This window comes from Peromyscus leucopus, chromosome 5 (genome assembly GCF_004664715.2).
Source record: "Peromyscus leucopus breed LL Stock chromosome 5, UCI_PerLeu_2.1, whole genome shotgun sequence".
NCBI classification, from domain to species: Eukaryota; Metazoa; Chordata; class Mammalia; order Rodentia; family Cricetidae; genus Peromyscus; species Peromyscus leucopus.
This window is the reverse complement of record NC_051067.1, coordinates 57,275,267-57,301,031: the sequence shown is the minus strand read 5'-3', so window position 1 is coordinate 57,301,031 and position 25,765 is coordinate 57,275,267. Positions and strand designations below refer to the sequence as shown.

At 43.8% G+C, this 25,765-nt stretch overlaps 1 protein-coding gene across 1 annotated transcript in view; it reads left to right on the top strand.

Moving 5' to 3' along the window:
- Il2ra (interleukin 2 receptor subunit alpha) overlaps window positions 1–25,765 on the top strand; it is a 50,046-nt gene extending 24,281 nt beyond the window's left edge. The window contains exons 2-8 of the mRNA XM_028892322.2: window positions 10,554–10,730; window positions 12,649–12,759; window positions 15,399–15,614; window positions 17,514–17,591; window positions 18,306–18,377; window positions 19,662–19,728; window positions 23,651–25,765. Coding sequence (XP_028748155.1) covers window positions 10,554–10,730; window positions 12,649–12,759; window positions 15,399–15,614; window positions 17,514–17,591; window positions 18,306–18,377; window positions 19,662–19,728; window positions 23,651–23,675 — 746 coding nt within the window. The 3' untranslated portion in view covers window positions 23,676–25,765. The remainder of the gene's footprint in view (window positions 1–10,553; window positions 10,731–12,648; window positions 12,760–15,398; window positions 15,615–17,513; window positions 17,592–18,305; window positions 18,378–19,661; window positions 19,729–23,650) is intronic.

Here is a 25,765-nt window from a genome sequence, read left to right as displayed (position 1 = left end):
CTATAATGCCCAGTCACTGATTTGGGCTGGAGACAACCTGACATTGCTTTCTTACTGGAGCTGACGCTGAAGAGAAGGACTTCCAGGCAAAAGCCAGACTGTTTCTGTATCGGGTGACTCACACTCTTGAGGTACTTATGAGTCCCGTCTAAAGCTTAGTAAGTGCTCATCTAGCAGATCCCATGCTTGGTGAGTGATTCTAATCTCCCTCCCAACTCCCTGTAGATGGAAAAGGGAGAGGCAGAAAGGTGAAACCACTTTCTCAGGGCTGGCTGCGCTACAGACCAAACAGCTTTTCCTTGAATCACCCACGCAGCAACGACTCTTATCTCAAACTCTGTCCACGTCCTTGGGAGCCCCTTCCTTTTCTGTACCTTTCATGTCACTTACATAGGCTGCAGGCGTCAGATAAGGTCTCATCTTAGACATCAGAGATAAAACAACACTAATGTCTCCCAGTCCACAAATGTTTCTCATTCACCCACTTTTCCTGCAGCCACAAGCTAGATCCCGAGTCAAAGGACAAACCACTCTGAAGGCACACTCCAAAGCACCAAAGCCCTGCTCACTGTGCACTGGAGGGCAGCAGTCCTTGGGAACGGTGTACAGAGGGAAAGGACGCTGCACCAGGAGCTCTCCCTAGCCCTTAGCTACCCTGTGTGGGACTGTAGACAGGAAGTACCAACACCACCTGAGAGCTTAGTAGGAAGCCCAGACTGTATCTCCAGGTGACTTGAATGTTCACCGCCATGAGCAGCCTCGGCTTCACCCGTCACCCTCCATCAGTGGTAATAACGGCTTACTGATGAAAAGGGCTGCCTGTCTTCCAAGTACGCTTCAACTATCAATATTCCCGTTTAACTCAAGGGGCACAGAAGTATGTCAAGGCAAAATTAGTTTTAGTGTTTTCTCTTTCTAAAAAATGAAGTGTTGAAAACGAAGGGGATGCCTTTCTACTTGAGGAGTGGAGTTGAAGCCATAAAACCATATAAAGGGATGGCAATAAGGGGAAGAGGTTCTAAGCTCATCTGTGCTCTTTAAACTCATTGCTGTATGTGGAGGCCTCTTCCTGGGAGCAGAAAAGGAGGAGGAAAGCAAAAAAGACCTCCTTTCACAGCGAGGCTCCACTTCTGGGAGGTTCCACAATATTCTCCAACATCGCTGCCAGCTGGGGACCAAGTGTTCAAACATCAGCCTATGGGAGACGGGACTCCCACATTCAAACACAACACACACTGTTCTCCCCTACCTGTGCTGCATTGCAGTCCACTGGAAGGAGGCTTTATGTTGCTAGTACTTTCCAGAATGTTACCTGAAGAAGCCAAAAATTCCTACGTCTTTTATTCCAGTTGTTCAGGGAATACCTGGAGATGCTAGACTCAAATAATCCCAAGGGTAGCTGCCTCATGGTAGTATTTCAGGGAGAGTGACGGAGGAGGGGTCTGGGGAGAAGGGACCCCGCAGTATGGTGACTCTAACATAAGATGTGCAACATGTTCAACACTAGAAGAGTTTGGTGTTGCTCTCCCAGGGCAGGTCTCTGATCCAAACCCTTGAGATTATCAGTTGATAACCGCTGGCTGCTTCCTGGGCCAGTGCCTACATGAAAGGTGTAAAAGCTGAAAGGCAAAGCCACATGGTGAACCTGGGGTCTGTGCTGGGAGCTCCCTGGGAGCCCCGTATTCCAAGATTTAAGGCAGAGGAAAACCTGGGAGCTGAATTTGGAAGACGTGCTTTTGGGGTTTTCAGGAGATAAAACTGTCACATGATGTCATTTTAGACTGGTAATATGTTTAGGATTTCTTCTCTGAGCTGTGTACATGGAATTGTCCTTCATGACCTCTCTGAGAACCTTCTAGACAAATTATTTTTATTCTTTCTTGGCTGTTGTGCTGATGTTTCTTTTATGACACCAGAGTGAGAAGAGCTAAGAATAACCCAGACTTACTCCTATGGGATCAGAAAGAGCAAACCTCCATGACTGCCTTTCCCATGGACCCTTCTGCCTCGGGTCTTTGGATAGTTTTTGGAACATGATTGGCAAGGCCTTTCAGGGGAGAGAATTATAAGCAATTCCTGGAAAGATTCTTTTAGGAAAGTAAAATCTGTGAGAATACAAAGTTCTAGAACTTTTTCCATGTCCCCACATGACCTCCTTGAACACTGGACTAGTCCATAGGACTGTGGAAATTTCCATGGCCTTGTCTAGAAAAACACCACCTCGTACTGAAAAATGCCTAGGGTGCAAAGTTATCCCAAAGATAGGGATAACCTATCCGACCCTTTTCAAATTCTGTGTTTAAAGGTTCCTTGGCTTGAGGTGTGTCACCAGATTCCAAAATACATAAGATTAACCCTTGACTGTCTGTGCTGAGGAACCCAAGAGTTGCTAAGTTAATTGATTTTGTTGCAGTGAAATTAGTTATAGAGAAACTATTTTCTTTTCTTTTCTTTCTTTTTATTTTTTTATTTTTTTATTTTTTCTTTTTCTTTTTTTTTCTTTTTTTTTTTTTTTTGAGCTGAGGATCAAACCCAGGGCCTTGAGCTTGCTAGGCAAGCGCTCTACCACTGAGCTAAATCCCCAAACCCGAGAAATTATTTTGAAAGGATTTTTATTTATTACTTTAGTTTGTTTATGTAATGTAATGTATGTGTGCCTGTGTGAGTATATGCACACTTGTGTGTACAGAGGCATATGTCTGAGTATTATTAAATCCATAAGATGCTATTAAGTGCTCCCTCCACCACACACACACCTGATCATTCTCTCTGAACCTGGGCCTCATCGGTTCTCAGCTAGTCTGGAAGTCAGTAAATCCAAACTGTCCTCCTGTCTGCACTACCCACTGGGGCTGGCGTCACAGGTATTTGTAGGAACACCTGGCTTGCTGCATGGGTGCTGGGCTCTAAACTCTGGTCCTAATGATGTGGAGCACAGTCAGGAGCAGCAGCTGGTCCATCCCTCCAGACCCCAACCCTGCAGGTTTATTTTATCTTATTTATTATGATTATCAGCATCATGTATGTGTGTGGTATGTAAGAAAGAATGTTTCTAGAGAAGCTGTATGCACAGATTTGAAGTGACTTGATGAGTTTTGACAACTGTGTGCAAGCATATGATCACCACCGAGCTCTTTTTGCTGTCTCCTTTGAGTTAATCTCCACCTACCCCGAGAAACCACTGGCCTAAGTTCTCTGTGTTCAAACTCCGTCTCTATCTGTCTATCTCTGTCTCTCCCTTTATGTCTTTATCTCTCTCCCTCTCTTTTTAATTTCATGTACGTGTAATCATACAATATGTCTAACTTCTTTGGTTCAACATTTTTTTGAGATTTATCTATGTTTTATGTGGCAGTAATTCATTCCTTTGAATGTTTGAGTGTTTTTTTTAAAATTTATACTCTATTCTCACAATGATAGGTACATAAGTTACTGAGTCAGTTTTGTTATTTTAGAGATAAGGTCTTTATAAGTAGCCAGGCTGGCATCAAACTAATATTTCTCCTGCCTTAGCTTCTTGAGGTCTGGAATTATAGGTATTTACCATCATACCCCACACTGCGTGGTTGTTAATCAGGCTGCTAGAAGTCATCGTAGAAATCTCCCCATGTGCCCATGATATCACTGCCCTTAGACAAATACCTTAGGGTAAAATTACTAGACCACAGCATAGGTCTATACTTCACTTTATTTGAAATATTTTCTTTAAAATTTTTTTATATTTACTTTATGTTATGAGTATTTTGCCTACATGAATGTATGTGCACCATATCCATATCTGGTTTCGCAGGGGTTAGAAAGCAGCATTATTTCCCCCTGGGAATGGGATTACAGAGAGTTGTGAACCGCAGTATGTGTCCTGGAAATCAAATGTGGATGCTCTGCAAGAATACCAGCTCTTAATTGCTGAGCCATCTCTCCAGCCCATTTTAAATACCTTAAACCAGTGGTTTCTCAACCTTCCTAATGCTGCAACCCTTTAATACAGTTTCTCGTGTTGTGGTGACCCCCAACCATAAAATTATTTATGTTGCTAATTCATAACTGTAATTCTGCTGCTGTTATGACTCATAATGTAAGTATTTTTGGAGATAAAGGTTTGCCCTGTAGTCAAAAGATTTCCTATGTCCTGCCCGGCCCATGGTTGGGACAAATCTCTCTCACTCGCAGTCCCGCAGCTGCTTATAAAATAATCACTCAGAGACTTAATATTAATTACAAATTGTATGGCCTATGACTAAGAATTCTTGCTAGCTAGCTCTTTCATCTTAAATTAACCCATTTCTATTAATCTATGTTTTACTACATGGTTGTGGCATTACCAGTCTGTTGGCATGTTGCTCCTTGGGAAGTAGGCTGGCGTCTCCTCTGTCTCTGTCTTTCTTCTTCCTGTCTCTCTCTTGGATTTCCTGCCTGACTATAACCTGACTCATCATAGTCCAGAGCAGCTTCTTTATTAACCAATCATAGCAACACATATTCACAGCGTACAGAAAGACCATCCCACAGCATTGCCCAAAGGGTCGAGACCCACAGGTCGAGAACCACTGCCTTAAGTAGTTTTTCCAAAATAATTTTATTTTGGGCTCTCACTGATAAATAAGAGAATATCAGCAGCTCTGGTCCCCCTCACATTTCTTGGGGTTTCTTCTTTTGATCCATCTCATCCATTCTAATGGGCAAATTTATGATGGTTTTCAATTTGTGATTTATTTCTTTAAAAATGTGTTTTATTTGTTTATCAAGTGCACAAGCACACATGAGTGGAGGCCAGGGAACAACTCAGGTGTGGGCTCTCTCCTTCCTCCATGGGTTCCATTGGACTAAATTCAGGTCATCAGGTTTGGGCATAAAACACACAACCTGCTGAGCTCTCTCAAGCACCTATATTTTCTTGATAACTTATTGAGTGCCATAAGCATTTGTGATAATAACATATGTTCTTCAGAAACTTGACTATTCAAGTGTTTGTTCATGTATTGGGTCATTTGTCTTTTAGTGTTGATACATAGGTCTTTATGTATTCTGGAAAGAAATGTCATCATATATACATTGTAAATATTTTTTCCTCACAGTTTACCATTTCTTTTCCATTTTTTCATGGTCTTTGGATTAGCCAAAGGCATTTTGTATTTTTTTCTTTTAGTATTTTTAATCTGTGTATTGGGGTGGGAGGGCTGGGTCAGATTCTCTGGAGTGGGAGTTCCAGGTGGTTGTGAGCTGTTTGGTTCAGGGGCTGGGAACAGAGCATAGGTGCTCTGCCAGAGCAGCAAGCACTCTTAACCGCTGGGCCATCTTCCCTGCCCTATTTCTCTTTTATATTAGCACATGCTGTGTTCTCAGAAATCTGTACCTATGGCCAACTTCTGAGGCTATTTGCCTTTATTTCCTTTTTAAAAGTTTCACTGCTTTAATTTTATGGTTGCATGAGTCATCGATGTTATAAAGCTAGTATATAGTTCTTTATACAAAAGAAAAATAAATTTTTATCTGTGGAAGGAAGCTCTTTTCCCTCTGCACATTTACCCACCGGACTCTAGAGTATTTTCCTTTCTTCATGGAATTGCTTTGGCAAATTGGGGGTGGAGGGGGGGCAATTAAATGTACTTGAGTTTCCAGAACTTCTGTTCTGTTGCGGTACTCATTCTCATCTTAATAGCTTGCTGTCTTTATGACTAGTTTATTGATGGTCTGAGTCTCCAAACATACACTTCATTTTAGCATTATCCTAGACACTTGCAAGGAAATTTGAAAAACAACTTGCCAATTTTACTAAAAAGTCTGTTGAATGTTTTGATTGTAATTACACTGAACTGAAGGTAGACTGACATGGGTCTTTAAAAATCAGTATTCTGAGCCAGGTAGTGGTGGTGCACACCTTTAATCAAGCACTCGGGTGCCAGAGGCAGGTGGATCTGAGTTCGAGGTCAGCCTGGTCTATAAATTGAGTTCTGGGACAGCCAAGACTACACAGAGAAACCCTGCCTCAAAAAACCAAAGCAGGGATAATAATCAATCTTCCAATTTATAAACATTGTATGTTTCTCTATTTACTTCTCATGAAATTTATCTCAGCAATGTTACAATTTCCAAGTCTGGTCTTCTTGGAGGTTTGGGTGAAATTTTTTCATGAATATTTTATGGTTTTGATATGTAAATTCAACTGATTATAGACTTTGTCTACTTGATTCAGTATATACAGATGACAAGTGGTTTGAGATCACATGCCTGATGACTCAAATGCCATTGTGTAGAATCCTTGGTACTTTCATGGGAAGAGGCATTTCAGCTGTGAATCATGCCCTTTCTCATGGGACTACTTTCTGGTAGTAACATAGTCACATCGGGTTTATTATGCCAATCTCTGTGTGTATGTTTTTACTCTTTTCTCTCAGTTTCTTGTGAGTTTTATATTTAAGACTGTTCTTGGATGGATGGCATGTAGTTGGGCACCACTGTTTGTTGTAGTCTGAAAGTTCCTATTTTAGAAACTTGTTATTTATGTTCAATAGCTGATAACAGTTTGACCTTCACATCTGCCTTCTTGCTCTTTCCTAGTTGCCCCATTTGCATTCTTATTTCTTTATTCTTCATTGTAGCTACTCAAATACATATTTAATACATATTGGAATATTCTGTTTAATTTAGTCTATTACCTTTTTAAATATGCTCCCTGTAGTGTTTTGTTATTTGGTTCCTTTCCTAGGGTAGGCACCATGCATTCTTAATTTTCCATGCTGTTTAGTTAATATTGTACCATTTCAGACATAACTTAAAAAGCTAAAGGCCCATTACCCTCGACCTTCTTTCTACAGTTGTCATGTTTTACATTTACATAGGTGGTAAGATCTACCATGTAGGGACTAGCAAGATGCCTCAGTGATTAAGAATGTATACTGCTCTTCCAGAAGATCTGAGTTCAGTTCCTGACACCCCCATTATGCCACTCACAATCACCTGTGACTCTAGATATCTGATACCCTCTTCTGGTCTCTAGGGGTATTGCACTCATGAGTGCTCCACAACCCCCAACAGACGTAATTAAAATAAATAAAGACCTACCACACAATATTACATTTGTAAAGCAATTCTTTCAAGGAAAAAGATGGTATTTTCATATGCATATTTAGTTACTCATATCCTTCATTATTCCCAGTAGATTTCTATTTCTGGCTAGTGTAATTTCCCTGCGACTCGAAGTTTTGTCTTTAGGTTTTTTGTTTTTTTTAATATGCAATGCAAGTGTGCTAGTGGGATTCTGTAAACTTTCTTTTACCTGCAAATGTACTAATCCCACCTTCATTTTTAAGGGTGTCATGTCTAATCAGGATTCTGAGCTGATAAGACTGTCTGTTTGAAGGCTGGCTTTGTTAACCCATTATTTTCTGGCTCCCTTTGTTTCTGTGGCAAAGTCGGCCATCATCCATCCCTTTTTCCACTTATATGTGTAACCTTTTCCTCTAACTGCTTTAAGACATTAGGTTTTTGGTGGCTTCACAATGGATGCACACTGATCTGCTTTTCTTGGAGTAGGGAGCATCCTGGATCTGTAAGTAGATGTCTGTCTTTGGATTTCAGAAATGGGCCTGCAAGATGGCTCAGCCTGTAAAGGTGCTTACCACCAAGCTGCCATCCATCCCATGCTTCATCCTTCCCAAACAGTTCCACCAAATGGGACCAAGCATTCAAATATATGAACCTATGGGGGCCATTCTCATTCAAACCACCACAAAGAGAGGAGAGGGAGAGGAAGGGTTGGAGAAGAGGAAGAGGGAGAAGGAGACCAGGAAGGGGAGGGTGATAGAGAGAACACACTTCATTGCCTTCTACTTCCTGTCCCAGCCACATCCCTGGCTGACTGGCTGACTGTTGGGTGCTCTCACAGAGGGTGGTCTTTTCTCTGTTACTTTGCTGACCCACAGTCAATCTTCTCTGGCAATATCCTTACAGATACACCCAGAACTATGCTTTGAATTCTCCAGGCATCCATAAAAGCATTCAAATTGGCACCTTGAACCAACCATCACGATAAACAACAGTCTGGTATATACAGCAGGTGCTGGGATCAGCCTCAGCGTGCTCCCCGCAGGTGGAGTGGCTCGCCCCTACAACAGTCTCCTGCTTTCCCCACATTTCCTCTCCTTATTGTCACCCCATCTCTTGTGCTGTCTGTGGCATTTTCCTAGTCACCAAATCTCTTCAAGCAGAATGTGTTGCAATGGAATGATTTTCTGGTTAGATCAAGACCACATTGCCTCCTCAAGAGTTGGGTGTTGAGAGCTAGCTGTGGTGGTGTGCACCTAAAACCCCAGCACTTGGGAGTAGAAGCAGGATGATAGGAGTTCAAGGTCACCCTCAACTACATAATGAACTTGAGGCCAGTCTGGGCTACACAAGAAGACTCTGTCTTAAAAAATATTACACATGGAAGCATTGTCTCTGGTGTTCGTGCTGGGACACTAGGTCTGTCTCCGGAGCTTTGACTTCCTGTGGCCCACCCTCTCTTCTGTGTCTGCTAGGCATGCAGTACTTTCAGAATAGAACTCTACTTACTTCTACTTCTTCCTTCTATGGTGTGTATTTTATACTGTAGAAGAACTTGAGGGGCTGGAGAGATGGCTCAGAGGTTAAGAATACTGGCTGCTCCTCCAGAGGTCCTGAGTTCAATTCCCAACAACCACATGGTGGCTCACAACCATCTAAAATGAGATCTGGTGCCCTCTTCTGCATGCAGGCATAGATGCAGGCTAGAACACTGTGTACATAATAAATAAATAAATCTTAAAAAAAAAAAAAGAACTTGAGTGACCACTGCTATAGCATCTCTGACACAAATAGTTATCTTTTTAGTTTTATTAGCATATATTAAACATATATAATGGGTTTCGTTATGACTTTTCCACACATGCATATAATGTATGCTATCATGTTCACATACATACCCAATACCCTCTGTGGTCCCACTTCCACTGATCCTCAGCCTCTTCCCAGCTAGTTGCTCTTCTGTGTTCTTCTCTTTTTTTGTGTGGTGAACCAATGAATTTAATTAGAGCTACTTATAGGAAAATGGTTACAGGGTTATTTATAGGAAAATAAGCAATGTATCTGGCTATATCACTCAAGAAAATGTCTCTCCCTCTATCAGCAACCATCAATTGCCTATATATCTTCAGTGGTGGGGCCTCATTGTAGAAGTCTGTGGGAGTCCAGCTCCAACCTACTCCCACCTTTTGAAGGGTTCTTGGGTGGAGGAGAGAGAAATGAGGAAATAGTAAGTAGAAAGATAGACCTAGACAATGAGGAGAAATACAGAGACACAGGATATCTTTGGGAGGTCTCTGGGTCAACACCTAGCTGCCCAGAGGTTTGTTCAAAAGGGCTTTTTATAATATGCCAAGGGGAGAGGCAAAAGACCTCCCCCTTGCAAGATCAAAGCACAATGAACAGCCAAGTGTAGACCCTTCCAAACACCTGGTAAACATGCCTGTGGCCAAATCAACCCCTTATGCAGCCCTGCTGGGTAAAGCAAGCTCAGATTCTCTGACCCTGAGTAAGGTCTCACTAGATAGCCTCTGCGGGCTCCCACACCTCATGATATCCCCCTACCCAGCAACTGTTAATTGCCTATAAATCATTGGGAAGGGGTGGAAACCCATGAGCCCCTCCCCTTTTTATGATGAAATGTTGACAGACACAATCTTGTGCAGGTATTGAGAGTTGCTGGGAGTTCAAGAGTGCACATCCAAGTCATGCTCGGGAAACCACGTTCTACCCCACCCCACCCTTTCCTCTCACTCTTACTTTGTTCCCTTCCACTTTTCTTCAGTGTTCCCAAGCCTTGGAGGGAGAGATGCAGATGTCACATTTAGGAGCTGAGCATTCAACAGTCTCTTATTCTCAGCACATAGATCATTTATACATCTGGGCAGTGACCAACACCCACTGCAAGTGGAAGCATCTCTGATACAAAGATTTCTAAGGAATTGTCTTAGTTACTATTGCTGTGACAAAACACTGTGACTGAAAGCAATTTGGGGAGGAAAGGCTTTATTTGGCTTACACTTACACTTCATCACTGAAGGAAGTCAGGGCAGGAACTCAAACAGGATTCTTGAGACAGGAGCTGATGCAGAGACCATGAAGAAGTGCTGCTTACTGGCTTGCTCCTCCTGGCTTTCTCAGCCTACTTCCTTACAGCACCCAGGATCACTGGCCCAGGGAGGCATCACCCACAATGGGCTGTGCCCTCCCTTATCAATCACCAAGTAAGAAAATGCCCTACAGGCCTGTATATGGTCTGATCTTAGCCTGATCTTATGGAGGCATTTTCTCAGTTGGGGTTCCCTCCTCTCAAATGACTTTATCCTGTGTCAAGTTGACATAAAAACCAGCCGGGACAGGAACCACTGTGTAAGCCTCGGTTCCTTTCCTGAGAAAGTGGCATGCATACCAATTCTTTAAATAGAAGGAAGAAATGCATGAGCAAGCCGCTGCAAGATCAAACTCACATCTCACGAGGGCCTGATCCACTAACATTCTTCTTGTCTTTGCAGAGATGTGTGGGCATAGCCCACCAGAGGTCGCCAATGCCACATTCAAAGCCCTCCACTACAAGAATGGCACCATCCTCAACTGTGAATGCAAGAGAGGTTTCCGAAGAACAAAGGAGTTGGTCTATATGGCTTGTTCAGAGAACTCGTGGAGCAGCAGCTGTCAATGTACAAGCAACTGTAAGTGTCCCTTGGTAACCTCAATGGGAAAGGAACTAGGGACAGCAGGAGACAGAGTCCAGCTGCCATTAACTCAGACCAACATAAACTAATGGCAGACAAATCTGTGAGTAACTGGTTTTAGAGGCTTCTGTGACAGCCACTCACTTAACATTATTCCAGGAGTGTCTACTCATTCTGAGAACTAGGCTTGCTAAGCCCGAGTCAATCTGATTGAGTTCATGACTTTGTTGTTGATCTCTATCCTTTTTTCCTTGAGTTCAGAATGCTCCTTCACACAGCCTGTCTCTGTACTCAGTTTCTTCCCCATTCTGGGGGTGGAGAGTGAGACTGTAGAAAAGTGTTAGTTTTATATAATATATATATAACATAAAATATATTATATGTATTTATAAAAATATAAACTTTATATATGGTATATTATATATCTAAAACATTTTCATTGCACATATCCATTGCACATAGTACTTAGTGTATTACACAAGAATATTTTCATACAGGTGCACACTGTTGAATGACTATACTCTGCCCCCACCTGATACCTCTACTCTCCTCTGTTCCCCTCCCATTAGACACTTTTGGTTTCCTCGGACAATTTTCTTGTACTTTCAGGTCATATGGACATACTTAATTTTAGGTACCTATAGAAGACCTAGTAACTACAAATGAAAGAAAACAAGATATTTCTCTTTCTGAGGCTGGCTTAATTTGCTTAATATTGTTATCTTTAGTTGCCCCCTTCTCCTCTTTGTGGCTGGAAACTTCCCATCATCTCAGCTGAGCTGAGAGTAGTGGTGCACGCCTTTAATCCCAGCACTCAGCAGCCAGAAGCAGGTGGGTCTCTGTGAGTTTGAAGCCAGCCTGGTCTATATATAGTGAGCTCCAGGCCAATCGGGACTGCATAGTGAGACCTTGACTGTAATGTGTGTGTATGTGTTTATGTATGCATATAGGCATGTATTAAAGAAAAATTCCATATATACCACATTTGCTTTAATTATTCCTCTGTTGTTGGACACCTAGGTGGGTCCCATAATTGATTTTTATGTCATTTATCTTTATTTATTTATATATTTATTTATTTATAGACAGGGTTTCTCTGTTTAGCTTTGGAGCCTTTCCTGGAACTCACTCTGTAGCCTAAGCTGGCCTTGAACTCACAGAGATCTGCCTGTCTCTGCCTCCCAAGTGCTGGGATTAAAGGCATGCGCCACCACCACCTGGCTCATCTTTCTTTCTTTCTTTCTTTTTTTTTTTTAATCTTTATTTCTTAACCCTAAGGATGGAGTGGGTCAGTGAGCCAAACCATGTGTGGAGGGTAGAGTTTAAAGATGGCTGCTCTATTGAAGTGCCTGGTTAACTCACTTTCTGGCAGATCTCCCCTTGTCCTACGATGGTGTTCTGATGCCTCCTCATTGAGGTGCTCATCTGCAACTTCTCTTCATAGCTGGTGTTTTCTTACCATTGCCTTAAAAGCACATTTCTCCCATTTGAATAGCTTTGAATCACTGCAGGGGAGTGAAGGAATTAATGCAGGTTGTGAAGTTAGACCACTCCCACCTGCTGTGTGCAACCCTAGCAGCACTGATAACGAGGAGAGACCCATTTTGATCATGTTCCAGTCACGTGTACACAAGGATTTTTCCAGTAGGAGAATCTCGCGTTTCTTCTAGGAATGTGTTGAATCCATTGTCAATCTGCACATGAATGTGAATGTGCGTATGAGAGGTCAGTGCTAAGGAGAGGTGTGCTGGCCCCATCTAAGGGAGGGCTTGTTTGTTCAGCTTCACAAACCCAGCACTCAGTATTCATTCCTGCTGCCAGAGAGACGTCCTGGGGTGAATGGATGCACGAACAGCTTTTTTCTATTCTGAGCATTTTGCAAATTTATTTGCCTCATTTCTCCCGTATTCTCTAGCCCATAGCAACTTGAGAAAGCAAGTTACACCTAAACCTGAAGACCAGAAAGAGCAACCAACCACAGAAATGCAGAAATCAACACCGTCTGTGCACCAAGGGAACCTTCCAGGTAAGATACACATCTCAACTACCTTCCTCTAGCTGGCTCCCGGGAGCTGACCTCTGGTTACATGGAAAGGAGGAGGGAGCCAAAGGAGGGAGATCAGTCCGGTTCTCCACAGGCAGGAGCAGCTCTTCTTCCTTCTCTCAGAACACCATGCAGATGACAACATTGCCTAATGTTGGCAGGCTCACTGCTCAGCATTTCAAACTCTCTTTTTAAAGGTAACAGACTATGGCTTGGGAGCATAAAACTCAACTGCAGTTCAGTTCAGTTCAGAAGCACGTGTTGGGAAAAACTGTGAGCCAGACAACGTTCACAGAAGTAACACGTTGAATAAGCAATGGTCCCTGCCCTCAAGAATTCCTCCTATTTTCTCTTAAGTGCAAGACAATTAACTTCAAGCAAAATCATTGATAACAACTGGTTTCTTATAGAACAGGGTTATAAAATGGAAGCCACAGACAATTATTGACTAGTTAATGAGGTGTGGGTGGGTGGGCACTATGTCTGCCCATACCTTTCCCAAATGAAACAATAATACTCAATTGAAGCCACGATGTCAGGAACAGAGTCTGCTAGGGTTCCTTGAGAGTTGCAGAGACTGGCTGGCCATATGAAGACCCCATAGTCTTATGATAAAGCTATAACCTTACAAAGAACTTTCTTATATCATGTATAATCTCATTTGGACCCCACAACCAAGTGAACCACCTGAGACACACGGAAGTTAAGCAATTTAGCTAAAGTCACATTACAGGGTGAAATTAAGACCTCTATTCTCCTAGATTAGATAAGGGATCTTTCTAATGAGGGTTTTTTTTTTTAACTATTTAAAAACTACTCATAGCATCCAATAACGGGGCAGGTGACAACCAAGAAGCATTATTGCGATTTGATGTTTTTAGTCCCTTTCCTCATCCAGCTCCATCCTGAAATTCTGTTTCCAAATACCTTTGTTGTTTGCTCTGCTTTCCTGCTAACCAGTGCCAACCTCTACAGTTATTGGAAGGTCAACGTTTGTTCTTACTCAAGAGACAGTCAGCTGAAGTGGACATTAGTGTACATGCCTGATATCCTGGCATTTGGGGACCAGAAGCAGGAGGATAAGAAGTTCAAAGCCAACCTGAACTGTATGATACCCTCCTCACCTCCAAACTACAAAGAGAGAGAGGGAACCAGCCGTTTCTAGCTGAGGGATGTTTCATAAATTGTCATAGTTTTGTGTTTCCATTTTAAAGAAACAAATTAAATTCACACAGGTTCTGTCAGTTATGAGGTTTCCTGACCTTAAAATAATATTTTGTTCTGAGACTAAAACATAGTTCCAGTTCTGTTTTGCAAAGAGCAATATTGTTAGGAATACTCAGATTCCTACTGGGGTGGAGGGCTTGTATGTGTTTCTGTTGGAGATCGTTTTGAACATCTGGCAAGTTCCAAACCTATGAGTAATTTCATGATCCAGAGTTAGACAGTCTATATAGTTCCATCTGATCAAACGGATGGCAGTGGGTAGGAAGTTCCAGATTAAATTAGAACAGGTCGTGATTTCAGGGGCCAAAGTTCAGCCAAGCCTAGGTCAGTCCAGTGAGTGTAAAGTTGCTGGGCACAGGGAGGCCTGACAGGGTCAATGTGGGTCAAGCTTCGCTTCAGATGTGATTTAATTAAGATCATGATTCATTTCTCTGATATTCTCTCCTCCAGACATAAGCCTTATCCTTGGTCAGCTCAGCAAAGTCTGAGAATGATTACCAACTGCCACTCAAATTTCTGCCTCCTCACTTATTCCATGGAAATATAGAGTGCTCTGTCCTGTTGCTGCCCCTCAGCGGAGCCCCCCTCTTACACCTGTCCACTTCTCAAAAACCCTCAGGGTCTTTGCAGCAATCAACAAAATGAAGATCCCATTCCCCTGTGCCCCTGGCAAGCATCCACTCTTCACCTGCAATACCCACTTTCTGTCCACCTATGTCTTTCTCACCTAATCAACCGTCTGATCCTTTGCAGGAGTGACAGGGTACTGTGTGACTTTTCCTGGGGAGACTCATGTCATACAAGCATCTGTTCACCAGATGTTGTCAGAGCACTGACAACAAACCAAAGAAACTTTTCTATCCAAGTGTCATGAAATAAACCAATCAATTTATTGGGCTTACTCTTGGGAGCATGGATGATGCAAACATAGCTGAATCACCGAAAAATCATGCCAGTACGGATGACAACCCATGAAAGTTGCATCCTGGAGATCCCTGCAGGACCGGGAGAGAGCTCCAACAATTGGAGAGTCCCCTCAGTCATTGTTACTGCTTATGTAACTTTGCACAGGGGCTAGGTGAGTTTCAGGAACTTCCTGAGACCTGTGTGTTTTGTTTATTTTTCTGAGTCCTAAGGAACCTCCCTCCAAGAGGGACTATTTCAACTCACAGGAAACAGTTGTACAACACTGGGTTCCATGCCTTCCTATAATGCCTACATTCCTGCCCCCTGGATGCTCTCAACAGTTGCAGGTTCAGCAAGCGAGTGAAACAAAAGAATAAGAACCAAGGTCCAGTTTCTAGTGACCAGAGTCACTCTGGGTGCAAGAAGCAACCTAGAGGCACTCCCTACGCCTTCTCAAACTTGCCTTCAGAATTATTTTCCTCTTCCAGGTCACTGCGGGGAGCCCCCTCCATGGGAACACGAAGATAGCAAGAGAATCTATCATTTCGTGGTAGGACAGACAGTTCGCTATGAGTGTATTCAAGGATACAAGGCCCTACAGAGAGGTCGCGCCACAAGCATCTGCAAAATGATCTGTGGGAAGAAGGGGTGGACTCAGCCCCAGCTCACATGTGTACATGAAAGAGAATACCATCAGTTTCTGGGTAGGTTATTCCTTTCTTGTGCCCATCCCATTCTTTTCTCCATCTGGACCAAAGTGAGACTCCTCTCTGCCATGGGACCTTGGGAAAGCCACTTGACCCTCTAGGTCTCATCTTTTAAACCAGAAGAGACCAACACTGAGGTCCCCTCATCTCTGCTCTACACATAGGTTGTTAGAGGCAGAGAAATAGTGATCTGTCTAGTGTTCCAATGCAGCACACAGGATGCTTTCTCATTGTAATAATGCTATCCTGTGTCTAGCTGATCCTGAACTTCCACAGTTTCTACCCAACTACCAAGACATCCCATAGTTCACAAGGATAAGTCCAGCCTTGTACCCGCATGCTTCTTCCTTTCACTGGTATTTAATGTAGGTGTGTCATTGTACAGTGCTCCATTGTCATTTACACTCCCTGTAAAGGTCCTCCCTGATCTTTGATTTATATATATATATATATATATATATATATATATATATATATATTATGTGAGAAGTGGTTTGCTTTAGCATGTATGCTCACATACACACTCCTGCTCATATACACACTCCTGCTACATACAACCTGCCTGTGTCGAGATCTTCTGCCATATTTGTTTGAAATCTTACTACTTCCATAATCAAAAGTTACTCACATCCATTCATGAATTTTCCTAGTTTCTTTACCATTTGTCTACTACCATTTGTCACATTCTGTGACTTCCTCCAGGGTCTTCTCAGGATGCTATGTCTTTCTCATCACTCACTTCCAATGAGTCACCCTCGTGGCCAGGGCATGCCAATAGTTTTCTTTGTAGGAGATGGAATGGCAAGTCCCTGGGTGTCTGTGATAAAATGCTGTGACCAAAAGCAACTTGGGGAAGAAAGGGTTTATTTGACTTCCACACATCACTGTTCATCACTGAAGGAGGTCAGAACAGGAACTCAATCAGGGAAGGAACCTGGAGGCAGGAACTGATACAGAGACCATGGAGGCATGCTGCTTAGTGGCTTGCTCAACCTGCTTTCTTAGAGAAGGACCACCAGTCCAGAGGTGGCATCACCAATGATGGGCTGGGCCCTCCCCCATCAATCATTATTTAAGAAAATGATCTACAGGCTTGCCTACAGCCCAATCTTATGGCAGCATTTTCTCAACTGAAGCTTCCTCTTTTCCCATGAGTCTAGCCTATGTGAAGTTGACATAAAACTAGCCAGCACACTCTATTATGAGAAATCCATGGAGTCTGCTTAGAGGTGAAGGAATTTATTAGGGAGGAAAACTCACTACAGCATGAGAGACTTATCGTAGGATCCTGGAAGGCCGAGGTACAGTCCCACACTGTTTTTCCACCTGGTCTGTCTCATCATTCAAGCCCATGAGGGAGAGAAGAGGAAGTGGAATATGTGCCTCTCAGGTCTTAAGGGTAGCCCTGAGCCATGCCCCAGGGGCAGGTACTTCAAGGTCATAGGTAGTAGGACAGTTACCTGCTACCTCTCTAGGGGCAGTACTTTAAGGTCATAGACAAAACAGCTACCCACTATAACACTGAGTCACTGATCACAAAGGGACTGTAAAAGCTAAATTTGGTGGAGGGGGTATGTGTGATTTTGACTCATTTCCAAGTCAAGGGTGGAATCCAGGGCTGAGTAGGAAGCCTGGAAAGAAAGACTTGCTCACAGTTCCAGAGATAGTCACTGTCAGGGCTAGAATTCCCCTTTATATGCTCTACTATGGCCCTCTAGCTGCTTCTAGTGCCCCTGATGTGGAACTGTGTCCCTGAGACATGCCCAAACAAGGTGTCATGCCTTAGCAGGTGTATCTGGGGCCAGCAGCAGATGGCAGGTGGAGGGAGGCGTTAGAGTCTCATCCTGGGTGGAATCCATCCTGGGTTCCAAATTCATTGCTTTTTCTCTTCTGCAGCCAGTGAAGAATCTCAAGGAAGCAGAGGTCCTTTTCCTGAGAGTGAGAGTGAGACTTCCTGTCCCATCACCACCACAGGTATGGAGAGAGCTTCTGAGAACCAACATTTGGCCATCAAGCAAGGGCTGACAGTGCTATGCAAGCTCCTCCAGCAATGAATAAGATGAGGAGGGGAAGCTGGCCCTAGTTGCCTTCCTCTCCTCCAAAGCAAGAACATGGCCATAGCAACACAATCAGCCCAAAGCAGACTGGGAAGACGGTTCAGTTGGTAATGCAAAGCATCAGTTGTCATGCAAAGCATAAGGACCTGAGTTTGATCCCCCAGAAACCATGCGCAAATATGGCAGTATTTGGCTATAATCTCAGCACTGGGGAGGCAGAGACAGAGGATCACTGGGGCTTGCTGGCCATCATCTAGTTTAATGGAACCAATGAGCTTCAGGTTCAGTAAGAGACCCTGTCTCAAGAAATAAGGTCATCAATTAAGAAAGACATCTGATGTTGACCTCTGGCCTCCATAGGTACATGTGCATGGGCGCTTGCACACACATGAACACACATACACATAAATGTGTACACCCCCTCTACATACACCAACAATCTAAAGGAAGCGTCAGAAGGAGAAATCACACGACTGAGGTTGAGGTTTCCAGACAGATCCTGCTCACCGGGCCCCTCATATCCCTTCTCCCAACCGAGTGATGAATTCACTGAGAAGCCCCTCCTCTCCCGGCCTCGTGCAGTCCTGTGCTTGCTAGGAACTGAGTGTCTGCTTGTCTCTCTTTCCCACAGACTTCCAACTGCTGACAGAAGCCCCTACAACTATGGAGACATTCATATTCACAACGGAGTTTCAGATAGCAGGTGGGCCAGGCCCTTTCATTCATGGACAAATTGTGCAGCATGCCAAGACATAGGCAGTGTGACTGGTTGAAATGATCCCTCCTTTCACTAATGTTTACAAGGGGGAAAGATGACTATAGATTTGAACCTTGCTCAAAACCCTGTGGATCAGCTGTGGTATGCTGGGAGTTGGATTAGCTACCTTTCCAACTGCTTTGATCAAATGTCTGATGATACAAACTGGAGGAAAGAAAGGTTTGTTCTGACTCCCAGTTCCAGGATCCAGTCCATCACCATGGGGAGGCATGGCAAAGGAGAGGGAGGTCACATTGCATCTACAGTTAAGAAACAGAGAAAGGCTGTCTATAGTGGCGCACGCCTTTAAGCCCAGCACTTGGAAAGCAGAGGCACACAGATCTCTGCAAGCTTGAGGCCAGCCTGGTCTACAGAGTGAGTTCCAGAACAGTCAGAACTACACAATGAGAGAGAGAGAGAGAGAGAGAGAGAGAGAGAGAGAGAGAGAGAGAGAGAGAGAGAGAGAAATGCTTTGCTCAGTCCACTGTTTTTCCCCTTTTCATAGAGCCCATATCTCAGCCCATGAAACGGCACTGTCCACTTTTAGAGTGGTCTCCCTGCCTCAGTTAACCTAGTCTAGATAATCTCGCACAGACATGCCCAGAGTTTTGTCTCTAAAGTGACTCTAGGTCCTGACAATCAATACAAACCAAGAGCCTAACTAATAAGACTTAAACCTTAAAGCGCCCTAAACCAGTTCCTCCCACATACATCTTCAAGAACAATGCCCCCCAAACTTAAGTGAGGGACAAAGCTGAGACCCAGGGAAAGGAAAAAAAAAATGTCCATAAACACCTTAGTTGTTCCCGGTAGGGGTTAAAAACAGGCTTCAAAGCTACACTGACCTGGACCACTGCGGGGGGGGGGGGGGGGGGAGGGGGCGGGGAGGGGCGGATTCTGGAACCTTCACAAGTCAACATTTGGGAAGTGAAGCACCTCCAGGAAATATCAGCGTGTTTAGGATTTCTCATCTGGTTTCAACATTTCCTTCATGGAAGAAGCTGCGGTGCGGCCTGCGCTCTGAGCCTTCCTTACGTTTCAGCTGCACTCCTTTCCAGAGGGCAAGTGCCGGCCCCTTTCTATACCACGAAGACGCTGTAGGCCCAGCTGTGCTGGAGCTCCGCGCTCACCTAGGGAATTTTCTCGCCTGCCCTATGGATCCAGCTCCTTTGCCCCCCTCTCCCCAAAGCATGGCCCCGTGCTCACCCTGAACTCCCTCTCTTTTCCCAGTGGCCAGCTGCGCCTTCCTGCTCATCAGCATCCTTCTTCTGAGTGGGCTCACCTGGCAACGCAGATGGTGAGTCCGACACCATAAGGGCTAAGTACCCCCAGTGTCTGGTCCCTGGCCTGGCAACCATGAACACTGCCCAGAGCCTGGACTTAACTGACAGGCTGAGGAGATCCCTCCCTCGGTCCGGTGCTTACCGCGCAAGCGCGAGCACCTGAGTTCCAGTGCCCCAAGTTCTCTAAAACAGAAAACAAAACAAAACCAAACAGAAGCTGGATGGGAGGGCACTTACCTGTAATTCCAGTGCCGAGGAGGCAGGCCCAAGTGGAGCCCTCTGACTCTCTGGCCGCCCAGCCTAGTGAAACTGGTGAACTCCAGGTTCATTAAGAGACACTGTTTGGGGAAAAAATAATGTGAATGGTCTAAGGAACAATACCCAAGGTTGACCTCTGGCCTCCACATACACATTTACTCCCCCCTCACCCCCCACCCCGCACGCGTGCGCGCGCGCGCGCGCGCGCGCGCGCACACACACACACACACACACACACACACACACACACACATACTTGCACAGGGCAGGGGAGGCAGGGAGAGGGAAAGAGAAGGGGGAGAGGACTTAGCATGCAGGCACATACCTTTAATCCCTACACTCAAGACTTGGAGGCAGGAAGGTCTTGAGTTTGAGTTTGAGGGCAGCCTGGGCTGCATAGAAAATAACATGTCAGCCTCAGGTACATAGTGAGACATATCTCAAAAGAAATGAATGAATAAATGAAGTGCCTAGGGATGTGGCTCAGTTGGTAGATTGAGTACCTAAGGATGTTCACAAAGCCCAGGCTTGAGCTCAGCATCCTAAGAAAGCAAGTATAGTGGCCTACACCTACAACCCCAGCTCTCAGGAGGCAGAAGCCGGGAAATCAAGGCATCAGTCCTGGGCTAGATGAGATCTTATATCAAAAAACTAACTAAATTTTTTTTTAAAAAGAGGTAAGGATGTAAAACCATCTTGAGAAAAGCCAGTCCGTCCTCAGTAGAGTCAGCTGGATAAGCTCTCCTGTCCCTGTCCTGTTTCATTTCCTGTGGGTCTGATAAAATACCCAGACAAAAGCCGCTCAAGGGAGAAGGTTTATTTGACTCACAGTTCTGGGTTGCAGTCCACCACTGTGTGGGAGCTAAGGAACGTGAAGCAGTTACTCATATCACACCCACCATCAAAAGCAGAGAGCACTAAGTTAATGCGTGCACACTTAGGCCCAGCTCACTTTCTCTTTTTTATACAGAATGGGACCCAACCACGTGGGTTTAGGCTGGGCCTTTCCACATCACTTAACATAATGAAGACAATCCCCTGCAGACATGCCCACAGGGAACTTGACCTAGGTGACCCCTCTTTGAGCAATTCCCTTCTGGTAATTTTAGGTTGTGTTAAATTGACAATTAAAACTAACCATCATAGTCCCAAATGTGAAGGGCGTCCCCCTCCTGCCAAAGCAGGTCTGGCCAACCCGGATATTCTTAAATCCTTTAATAACATAGCCGTAAGGTGGGTGGGTGGGTGAGAATCCAATTCTTTCCCTTCTTGTGTTGTTCATCTGGCCTGCTCCTAATTTTCCTCAGGTGAATCATGAAGTAGAAATCCTTGCAGACCAAATGAGGAGACCCCAATGGTTGTTGCACTAGGAATTATTCATAGCCCTGGCAATCTATCCATTTCCTTAAGGTGTTTTCTTGGGGTTCTGGTATGAAGCATAATATCATATGCCTGACAGTTTAGGGGCCTCAGTACTTGTTAGACCGTCTCCCTGCTCAGGGTGAGCATCTACCTGGCAATAGCCTTTTCTTTGGTAGCTTGAAGACCCAAACTCAAGAGGATAGGCTCCTTGTGAGCCTTAATGGCATAGTTTATAATGGGAAGTAAGGAAGTGTCTAAAACCACAGGAGTTCCCAAGACTTCCCAGTACGACAGTCATTAGGGAGACTGCAATATAATTTCAATATGACCCCTCTGATCAAAGAACTTGATAAAAAAAAAAATCCAAAAACAAAAACCATACCTCTGTTGAGGGGGGGGGGAGTGATTGTGGAACATACCTAAAATCCCAGTACAGAGGAGTCCAGCCTGGGGCTACATAACAAGACCCTGTCTCTGACTCATATTTGCACATGTGTCCCCATATGGACACATTATTAAAAATAAGATATTATTTTTTGTAACAAAAACAAAATTTCTGCTTTCTAGAGGCTAATTTCACCTAATGGTGCCCTCTTGTGGCCAATTAGAAATCCTACCCGTGAATTACTGAAAAATCTGATCTTTGCCCGAGGTGTTCTGGTTGTTTAGGAACAATTACTAGGAGCTAGGAGTGTGCAATAAGAGACCCTGTCTCAAAAATATCAGAGTAGATGGCTCCTGGGGAATGACACCCAAAATTGTCCTCTGGCCTCCACATGCAACACACACACACACACATACACACACACACACACACACACACACACGTTCTTTAATTGCATTAACCATATTTCAAGTTTTCACTACCAACGTATGTCTCTTTAGTAGACAACAAAAGTACTAAGGATTCCCATCATTGCAGAAAACCTACAGGCTATCACTAGCTAGAAACAAGGAGTTTTCAACTCACACAAATCACTCAGTGCGCTCAATTGCTACTATTATTCCAGTTCAGCAGTTATTATTCCACAGAACTAAAGGGGGAAAGATAGACCATCCTCAACTGCCAAATGTTGGATGCTGCACTGTAGACCACAGACAAACACACCTTGGCCCTGCTCTTGGGAACTTATAGACTAGTATACAGGAAGAAAAAAAAATGAAATTTTTTGTAGTGCTAGGGATATAGTAGAGCACTTTCCTAGCCTTGGGTTCAATCCTTACTACTGAAAAAAAAAAGCAGAAAGGGGGATAGGGAGGGAATGAAGGAGGTAGGAAGATTTGCTAAAAGTCTAAGATGGAGATATGTAAACAGAAAAGGTATTTAATTCCACATGGGATTCAAAGGTGACATACTGAGCTGATGTCCTCTGAAATGTCAGGTAAAGCAAGGCAGGAAATAGCTTCTAGAAGAGGAGGCTTGAAATAGAGTGGTAAGGTTTGGGAGAAGGCAGTCCTGGATGATGGGGTTTAAAACAAATGGGGACCGTGGACACAGTGATACCACACTGCACAGATGGACAGAAATATTGGCATGGAAGATGAGGCCAGACTAAGGAGCTGGAACTTCCTGCCGACGGTGACTGCACCTCAGAGCACCTCACTTAGGGCAGAAACAGTAACCCTGGGCTTCTGAGTGGTCTGAGTGCCATGTAGAGGCCAGGCTTACATGTGATAGCAGTTTGATTACATTACGATGGAATAAATCTACATAGAAGTTGATGACTGCACTTGGGTAGGTGTGTGGATCTGATTGAAAAGGAAGAAAGGAAATCAAGCAGTACAGAGAAGAGTTGATCAAATTAGTATGATTGGTCAGCTGGGTAAAAAGTAGGGAGTCAGGACGAGAGGTGAGTCAGAGAGGGGCCCTGGGTTTCCAAGAGAGGGACAGCCTAAAACCACCAGATCCTATGGTGAAAAGTAAAGTGAGTGTCTCAGCTAATATATCCCTTGGAGGTTAGCCACCAAGCACAGCCCATTAGGACATCCACCTCCACAGACCCACTCAGTCTCTGTATCTGTACCGTCCAGCCTGGAGTTAGCTGGGATATGGGAGGGCTTCTTTGGGTTCTTTCTCAAAACAGTGAGTTGTGTTATCAATGCACAGAAGAGATTAAGTGGACAGTCAGTTTTGGCCTCTGGAGGGATGGGGAAGCCTTGCAGCTAGGTTTCATCAGGTAAAAAGGCAGCAAGATTCTGAGGTAGAATTCAAATTTAGAATCTCAGCATTAAAACGGACAGTTTAGTTCACATGTGCTTGGGTGGGGACCATGTTGTACTATGACACGTGTGGCTGTGACTGAGTTAATCTTCCAGGAAGAAGAGTAGAAGAGGCATCTAGAAAACTGGAAGAAGTCGGAGGCCAAGAGAAGCTGATGGGGATCATGAAGCTCAAGCAAAATCAAAGAAGACAAACACTCACTCAACAGGTGTCTCCTGTTGATCCCTTGGGTTCTGGAAAATTCTGAAGTCACAGGACATAACAGCATGTCCATCACTAACCTGGACTTTGCCACTGAAGAGTGGGATCTAACTAACCATTTCTAAAGTCTTTAATGGGAGAGAGGGCCCAACAGCACTCTGTGTGTTTTGGTTTTGTGTATATATGTTGATGGAAGCTAGAGTGCATGGATACTTTTCATGCCATACATAATATAGAAAAAGTAGCTTTAGGCGACTTCACTGTAACTTCCCAGTTTGGAGAGCCTAGCACTAATGTAAATACTCCTCAGTCCTTCTCCATCCTCCTTCCCCCTTCTCCCTTGCACCCCCTTTCTGCTCTCACAAACTCATCCTAGCCACATGGCTCCTTTACCAGCCTCTGCTTGCCTGACTGGTTCTTCTGATTTCATCATTTACTGATCAGCCTTTAAAACTCTGGGCTGGTGACTAGGACTCCATATATTCTTATCTCAATCCTAGAAAGGAACCCCCTTTCTGCTGAAGCTTCACTTTTGAATTTCTAAAGAGCAGAAACTTTGGCAGAACAATTTTTGAATAATATCAAACCAAAGTAGCCAAGTTGTGGGGAACTGTGGAGCTTCAATATTTGGAAGCCTGTGTCTAGGATCAATGTCAGGAGCAGCAGGCTAGGTCCCAGAACATGAATTATACTTATCAAATGCTTTACTAATAGGCCACTGGTTCCTTTACTCTAAATTTGGCCTGCACTATTGATGCTTACAAGTGGACACACAAGGTACAGACATGTATCTGGTACAGATCATGAAAACACTGAAAAGAAAGGAATAATTCCAATGTTTATGAAGGGAGGAAATAACAGAGCAGAGGAGGTGATTATACAAAAGATTAACTATAGACTGGATATTCCAGCCGTCCTCAAATAATTCCCCTCCAAAAATCTCCCAATCTAGGGTTACCAGTAAGTCTTAGGAAACAGACTGTGGGGCCAGCCCAGTCTCTGAGTCAGTAAATGTGGACTTTGGAATTCTCACAAGTTCCTGGGTAATGCCTTAATACTGATCTCTAGACCACACTTTGTGAACCACCGGGCTATCCCTGTGTGCTCTCACCTCCTACTGCTACCAAAAGCAACTAGGTTCTGGTTCCCACGCCCTCAAGAACATTCTTGTTCAGTCTCTTGCATAAGATTTCCTCTCAAATGAGTTGAGTTAGATGTTCACATTTAACAGGGGGATTCACAAGAAGCTTAAACTATCAGTTTTCATTTCTGGGTGGAAAATGTTATGGAAAATCAAAGGTCAGACAGAGCCTTTTTTGGTCTTTTATGTGACCAAGTGTAAACCAGACCTTTCCTATCTATGGTCTTCTCCCTTTTCCAAAAGATACCTTTTTGGGTAAAAGAAATGTTAAGTAGAATCTCAAATCACTAATTTTAGAAAAGAAAAAAAATTTAAAAATTTAAAAAGCTGTGGTTAGTGATACAGACTTGTAAGCCCAGCACTCAGAAGACTGAGGCAGGAGGATCACAGCAAGTGTGAAGTCAGCTTGACCAACAGAGCAAAACCCTGCCTCGACCCCCACCCTCACCATAAAAACCATCTTACATGCATAAAATTAAAATTGTAATGTATACCCGTTTACCACATGTATGCCTGGGGCCCAGGGAGGCCAGAAGATGATGTTGGATTCCCTGCAACAGCTGGTTGTGAGTTGTCATGTAGGTTCAGGCTGTCCTCTGAAAGAGGGACCAGTGCTCTTAACGACTGAGCCATCTCTCCAGTCCACTCAATTGAATTGTGTCATCATTACTTATTATGGGAGATGGGGATATGATCACAAAATTTTTTCTTTATAATACTAAGATACTGTTTAACTAGTTTACTCTCCTTCACAAGTGTATGGTGGAAATTCCTAGAAGCTGCATGTGTAATGTTGTCGTCATTCTGGTGTTACATACAATGGATTTATCTTATTGTTTATAAAATAATAAATGATATTTTAAATTTT